Here is a 7,981-nt window from a genome sequence, read left to right on the forward strand (position 1 = left end):
ATCACTTTTCACCAGACGCCTTGCTGAGAAATAATTTCCATATAACAGGGCTTAAGAAACTCAATCTACTTCTGCCTGTGACGGCTTCACCTCCAATAAACCTCTCGACCTCGTGCTGAGGCTCCTGCTTTCATTTCTCTCACACTCAGCAGACGCCAGGCAATATGCTTATTTCAGATGACGAGAGAAAAATAGTCAAACATGAAGTCGGAGGCGTTGCAGATGTAGCTGTGAGCAGCTCTCAGAAAAACCCTGCCAACATGATGAGACACAAGACTGATCTACAGTCAGAGAACAATCTCAACCTCCACACAGAGAATGAATCACGTCCACACGCTTTCATCACCTCCTTTTATTTTGAAGAGTAAAAAAGTGGCAGATGGGAAATGAAACGCTAAACGATGACATCATAGTGCGTCGGCCTCGATACGGCCGAACTGAAGAAAGATCAGGACAGGATCAGCATAAAAAGACACATTTTGGTGAAAATACACATCTATGAATGAATCGAAACTGAAAGGGCATGTTCTTCAGCAATGTAACCAGGAGTGATTTCCCTAAGGCCACTGTGGCTGCGTATCTGAAGCATTATAGACACCAAACACTCAAATCTAATCAGCTCATATACACTTGAATTCCCTCAGAAATCATACAGTAAGCTTACTTCAGGCCGGCCACATGTCAGTGTGAACTGTGTGTGTGTGAGAGAGATTTGCACGTCGGTGAAGGTCTGTGTGTGTGTGATTTACTTTGAGAAGGTTGTGTGTGTCCATGAGCTTCAGTGTGGACTCCTTCTTAGCTCAAATGTGTTTCTGTGCTAACAGTGTCTTTATGGCCTTTACCTGCGTCTCTTTCCTGATCCATTCTGCTCTGAGCAAACACACACACTATGGCACAAACAACACACACACACATCATCATCGGACACACACATATGCAGGGTTACACACACACACACAACAGCATGTTCAGAGTTCATAAGCGGTTCTGACGGCTCTGGCTTTGGATCAGGCTTCAGGTCTGCGGTTCATGGACAGTCAAACTGAGCAGTTGTCAGATGTGAAGATGACAGAGCAACCCTGACATACTGAAACGGCCTCCGGACACTACAGCAGTCGTCTCTGAAGGGTACGTCACAAATAAAAGCAGAGGTTTCACTTCATTTTGATGCTCCCTTTAACATATTCCACTGACTATAAGTAATGAACTCTCACCAGAGTGTTAGTAGAGTATTAGTAGACTGCAAGGGCTTGAATAAGTTCACATGTACTTGTAAAGTTATATAAAGTCATTAGATGTCTGTTTGGACAGCATCACTATAAAGAGTTATCACTAGTGCAGGCAAACCATTAAACACATCCAAAATCAAAGTTTTTGTTTACATAATATATGTGTGTGTATTGTGTATATTTATTATGTATATATTAAGACACGCACACACAGTATATATTTTGAAAATAATTACATGTACATATTTACATTCATAGAATTTATACTATATGTAATATAGCCAATTTCTCTTAAATATATACATGCACATGTGTGTATTTATATAATCACAGTACACACACATATATTATGTCTTTTGGATGTGATTAATGGTTAGACCGCACTAGTTCTCAGACATTAAGTACACAGTCTACTCTAATGAGAGTTAGGTGACCTTTAGGTGCAAAGCTACTTATAGTCAACAGTAGAGCTGTGATGATAAATCGATGGAGAATCGATTCGAGGATGGATTCTGAGCGTTGATTTTAACAGCAGATGGCACTCTAACAGCCTTGTAATTCACTTCAACCTTCCGAATTTTATGAATGATTTTTTCAGATTCAAGTGTGAAAGGATTTGGAAACAAAGGGAGTACGTCTGTTTCTAAAACATGCATCGCCATCTGCTGTTCAAAACTAAGCTCAGGATCGACTTGAGAATCGCAATGCGTTCAGAAAATCTCAGAATCGACAGAATGCTCAAAAGGGATCAACAAAAGAGTGTTACCAATTGCCACAGACAGGAGTGATGCAGGACGGGGAAGGCAGAGAAAGTAAAGTTGAGTTTGAGGTCAGTGTTTGTCCAGAGATCTGCCCTGATCGTGGCTTCACTCCTGCTCCACAACGCTTGGCTCTGACGCCGCTGGCAGGTGGAGGTGTTTGCAGCTCTCTGTCGGTCGGCTCGGGGGTCAGCTCAGGGCTCGCACGCTCATTTGGTGGTGTTGAGTTTGCTGGCGGTCCCCGGCGGAGCCTCGTCTCTTGGTGCAGCGCCGTTCTGCTGAGTCTCCTCCATGTACTGCTGCACGGCCCGAAACACAGCATCCTCCACCAGCCGCTTACTCAGACTCACTAACTCCTCATCGTCCGGCGCCGGGGCCTTCTTAACACCTACGCACACACACACACACAGAGAGAGAGAGCGGAATCAACACACACACACACACACAGGTGTGATGATCACACATATCTGCTTCAGGTTTCAGGTGTGAATGAGGAGCGTCACAATTACAGCTAAAGCTCTTTCTCAGCTTTCAGATCTTTTGTCCATCATTAGATTGATATCAACAGGAATAATGTAGGGATGCACAGATATTGACCTTTTGGTTGATGCCAATAATAATTATGATTATAACTCATAATAATATTTGGGAAAAGTATGAGTTTGTTTATGTTTTTGAAAGACATCTCATCTGCTCTACAAGGCTGCATTTATTTGAACCAAAAATGCCATAAAAAAACGATAAAAATGTGAAATATTATTTCAGTTTAAACCAATGTTTTCTGTGTGAATCTGTGTTAAAGTGTATTTTATGTCTGTGATGCTCCGCTGTATTTTCAGCATCATTCCTCCAATCTCCAGAAATCATGAACATATGATGATTTACTGCTCAAGAAACATTTCTGATTATTATCAGTGTTGAATATATATACTGTATGTATATGTATAAAAACATACTATTTTGTGTGTTAGACTGGATCAACGATCTAGACTTGTTCTTCTTAAATCAGGAAGCCTCCTCCAGTACTTCTGTAACCTGGCACAGAATCATACCTCACTGCTGGCTAAAACAGACACAATAAACGGAGATACTATCTGCATATCAGCCGAATCAGAAGTTAAAATGCTGATCTGCTGGGTGATATACTGTGCATCCCTCAAATGATGGATAAGATGAGGTATAGACTGCAAACACAGTGTGTCTAGTCCCTCAGGTCGTGAGGGGTTGAAGCACACTACACACAGACATGAAGGGAGGAACACGTACTTGTCCGTGCGGCACGCTGCCTGCTTTGCAGAAGATCTGCAAGATAAACAACACATTATCAACCTGAAGTGATTTCCTCATGATGAATCTGAGCATCATAAACCATCAGAATCACACAGATTAGGTGATGTAGCCGATTAGTGCTCTCCTGATCATCTTCTGTAGATTTCTCCACAATTACGACGGCTTTGATTCGACAGCTCCACGAGCATAACAATGATGGCATTGATTATTTCCCTTTATACTGTAATTGTGATTATTAAATGTCTTATTTGGCCACATCTACTCCTGGGTGTTTAGAACAAGAGCAGCTGTGAAAAGAAAAATATAGCTCAACTAGAGCCAAAACATTTAATTGTGTGGCTTTATTTGATTCCACAGTTGATTTGATACTCATATCAATACACAGTGTACTGTGAGCCTCGTTTACATCAACATTAACTGAGTGGTGTTAATTGAATCATCCCTCAAATCACAGGACAACACACAACCACACACACTCTCCAGTGACTCTCGCCTGAAAAAGATTCTTACATTAAACTGCCTGAGCCTTTGGGACACACTTAAAATACAGTTAAAAACTGAGAGGCAACACATCAGCCGAATATCCAATCAATCAATGCATAGTGAAATTCACTTCTTGCTCTCTGTTTGACTCACTGAACGTCTCACACATTCTCCTCACGATCCAGCCAGCCACCAGCTTCAGCGTCTGATTCTTGTGAAGTCAGTCTGGGAGAAACTTACAACACTGCACAAAACCCTTTCTCAATCACAGAGACAATAAACTGACCTTACTGCAGACAAACAGCCAAGATCACTGCGCTGAGAAGCCTTGTTGTCCATCAAGCTTTACTCTACTGTAAGATGCATGCTTTGTGTGAGTGTGTGTGTGTGTGTATAATTTTCCAACAGTTGTGAAAGGGTGTTGTTATAACACACGTGAGTCATGACGTATTAAAGAGCCACACAGATGGGAAATCAAAAATTACCTGTATTAGAGTGTATGATGTAGCTGTCCATCAGTGTAAACAATGTGCAAATAATTAAACCAAAAAGTACACGATTTATAAAGTTATTGGCTTCTAAAGTAAGGAGTCGACTCTGAATCGCTGAAACGAGTCGTTATAGATTTCAAATCTTTTGCCCATCTCTATGTACGTCACTAGAACACTTTGCATAATAATCTCCGCCTACCGTCTTGGGAGAAACTGACCTCTGACCTGCCCCCCCCCCCCCCCACACACACACACAGATGCTCTGGTTGGTGTGAGAGCATCATGTCGAGGAGACAGTGTGTTTTTAATTGTAAAGGCAAGTTTGTTTTATTTTCACTGCCAAAGAATGAAGATCAGAAGAACCAATTCATTTTTACCACAATACCAGAGCAGTACGACAAATCCCTTTTGTTGTGTTCACAACATTTCACTGATGACTGCTTTTCTAATCTCGGTGAGTACAAGGTGGGATTTTCAAAGCGTTTGGCCATAAAAGAGGGTTCATTACCAACTTTATTTAGACCAACGAGCATCTCCGAATCAAAACGTGAAGTATGATTAGCATCTTATCAGTATGTGTGCTGTCTGCAGCTTTTCTCTGCGCTGATCTTCATTTACAAACACGTCATTAAAATGAAGTGTACAAGTGCTGCTAACAGATATTCTGTGATAAAGTAATCCATATGAAAACAACACGATGTCCGTTTTTCACGTCTCCCTTCATTATATCTAATGTGACCAAGCCCCCGCGCTGAACGCTATTCAGATTCAAACTGAAGCGTGAATACGCACACACAGAAACCTACAAACTACCATTTGTTCATGAAGATCAATGGTGACTTGCCTTTGCCCATGAAGATAGTCGGTGACTTGACCCGGCCCATGAAGAACACTGGTGATTCTGGTGAGTCACCAATGAACTTCATGAACAAATGCAAGTCACCAATGATCTTCATGAGCAGAGTCAAGTCAGCATTGATCTTCTGGAATCCAGTCTAAACACCATGAGATTACCAGAGTTGCTCCACGTCTCTGTGGAACTACCAGAGCCTCCCCACATCTCTGCTGAACTATCAGAGCCTCTCCACACCTCTGCTGAACTACTAGAGCCTCTCCTTGTCTCGGCTGAACTACAAGAGCCTCTCCTCGTCTCGTCTCGGCTGAACTACCAGAGTCTCTCCTCGCCTCTGCTGAACTTCCAGAGCCTCCTCACGTCTCAGTCGAACTCTCTGAGCACTCGAAAGATCCTGTCGTGGCCACGGAGGCCACCCTTAACTTGTTCATGTTCTCTATTTCAGACTTGCCTAACCAGACTTGCTCTCCTGCTTATCCGATCCCACTGTGGTGGTCCACTGCACCGCCCTGGTGGGCCTCTGTCTCAATCGCATGTCTGTGGTGGGCTCCAGTTCCACTTGCTCCACCCTGAAATCCTGCCCGGTCGTCACTGACCTGGGTCCCTGAACGCTCTGACCCACCCTGGTCTCCTTGTTGTGTTGTTGTTGTTTTTTTTTTCACTTCCTGTCTCTGTTCCCCTCTATGAACCTGGCCCTCCATCCCTCCCCCTGATCCTCTGCCGGTCCACCTCCCTCCTGGGCTTCTTGTTTTTGTGTTTGCACTTCTTGTCTCTGTTTCCCCATTTTACCTGGCCCTCCGTCCCTCCCCCTGATCCTCCACTGTCCACCTCCCTCCTGGTCTCTTGTTTTGTCGGTCACGTCTTGGAGCATCTGGTAGCCGCTCCGTTGAGGAGGGGTTATGTCACAGTGTCTGGTTTGTGTTCCCTGGGTAACCACTAGATGTCCTCATTCCCCACTATCCCTGTCTCCTCATTGCACTCAGCTGTCCCTGTTCGGTGGTAGCAGACATATTTTGAGTATCAGTTCTAGTTGAAAAGAAGCGATCTAATCCAAACATGAAATAAGCTGCTCCCGAGCAGGTTTAAGCTGACGGACCTGTTGCTATGACAGCAGCTCCGGGATGAGCTTCGAAGAACCAAATGATCCAAGATTACGCCAAATTGTCAACATTCAAATCCAGCGGGCCCCTGTTCTTGCCCCTTTGTTTTGTGTCTATTTATGTTTGATTTGCCACTTTGGTTTTGACCCCTGCCTGGACTGGATTTGATGTAACGGTTTTCCCTTATTAAAATATCTTACTGCGATTGGATCTACCTGTCCTCTGTTCTTGTGTGGGGATCGTGACAATCTATTCTTAAAAAATTATAATCTAACTATCTTTCTAGTCTTTTTGTATTCTATCTGTTTTCTTTTCATTTATTATACAGTTAACAAAAAAGGTCTCTAACACTACCGTGCTGTAGTTTTCTTTTTCTATTCTATCTGTTTTCTTTGTATTTATTATATTATTTTAAAGCCCTTGCTATGTGTACTGTGTTTAAGCTAACTGTTATAGCACTTATATATCATTGCTCTTTTGCTGATTTTGATTGCTTCTATTGTCCTCATTTGTAAGTCGCTTTGGATAAAAGCATCTGCTAAATGACTGAATGTAAATGTAATTTCTACAAATCTGATGAAGAAAAAAACTCATCCTAATCTTGACCTGATGGTGATCACATTTTTATTTTTGGTGAACAATTGCTTTAAGTAAACACTGATCTAAGGTCAGTTGAAAGATATATTCTCTAAAAAAATACCCTGAAGCAGCTTCTCAAGTGTGTTGTTTTCTCTCTGTAATCACGGGTTCAGACACTGGTTTGGATGTATGTGTTTGTCTGAAGGCATTTCCTCAGGAAGTCTCTGAGGTCAGGATCTGTGCTGGAGAGATCAGTCTTATCAGCCGTCTCACCTCTTATCAACCAGCGAGGAACAATCTGCATTTAGGATGCTCTGTTTGTCTTCCACCTACTTTAAAAAGCAGAGCACCAGCTGCTATTTCAAAAAAAGTGATTCATCCACAGTCGTGTCCAACATTATTTTTGGTGTGCCGCTGGGAGCTCTTATCTGTGTGAGCTGTATCTCTGGAGAATCACACAAGGTAATCAAATCTGACCTCACGCACGCACACACACACACACACACACACACACACACACACACACACACACACTTGTGTACTTTCTGAACTCAAGGCTGGTGTTTCTGCTCTGATCCATCACTGTCCTTCAGTCCATCTCAACAAACAGAAGACACACAGCAGAAGAGAAAGTCATCAGCCTCTGTTCACACACTGAGACGTCTTTAAGAGATGAGCATCAAACACTGTTCCTCAGGTGAGGAGCGTGTGTGTGTGTGTGTGTGTGTGTGTTCCTCATCTCTAGGACATCAGACAGCGGCATGTGAATGTGGAGGCAGTGTGTGTCAATGTCTATTATTTATGTGCATCCCACTGCTTTAACACAAAGCTCTGGCTTGGAGAGCATCACACACACACACACACACACACACACACACACGCTGTGACCCTGTCAGCCTCATAAACACACTGTGCTTCTGCTCCCCATGAGCTCTTCCCATGCATACAGTGCGCTGCTCTCTCGAGCGTGACTGACTCTTCCTCACCATCATGTGAGCTCTAAGTAGGGCACGAGATTAGTGCACACCATGTGCTGCATCTGCACTGAGGCTCCTCTAAACACTGACGGATTGCTGTGTGGCCCGTGGCTCTGTGGTGGCTGCGAGATGCATCCTAATGTCACAATAAAAGCTTGCACCAAACAAATCACAGCAGTAGCCTTCACTATTAAAACAAAGCCTCCTCAAGGGGGTTTTCA

At 43.2% G+C, this 7,981-nt stretch overlaps 1 protein-coding gene across 1 annotated transcript in view; it reads right to left on the minus strand.

Annotated features, from left to right (window-relative positions):
• Nucleotides 1–337: 337 nt before the first annotated feature.
• The window catches only part of LOC127983547 (A-kinase anchor protein 7-like), a 37,061-nt gene continuing 29,417 nt past the window's right edge, over nucleotides 338–7,981 (minus strand). Inside the window, exons 4-5 of the mRNA XM_052585736.1 lie at nucleotides 3,254–3,289; nucleotides 338–2,375 (exon numbers count right to left, since the gene is read on the minus strand). Coding sequence (XP_052441696.1) covers nucleotides 2,197–2,375; nucleotides 3,254–3,289 — 215 coding nt within the window. The 3' untranslated portion in view covers nucleotides 338–2,196. The remainder of the gene's footprint in view (nucleotides 2,376–3,253; nucleotides 3,290–7,981) is intronic.

This window comes from Carassius gibelio, chromosome B20, assembly GCF_023724105.1.
Source record: "Carassius gibelio isolate Cgi1373 ecotype wild population from Czech Republic chromosome B20, carGib1.2-hapl.c, whole genome shotgun sequence".
Classification (NCBI taxonomy): Eukaryota; Metazoa; Chordata; class Actinopteri; order Cypriniformes; family Cyprinidae; genus Carassius; species Carassius gibelio.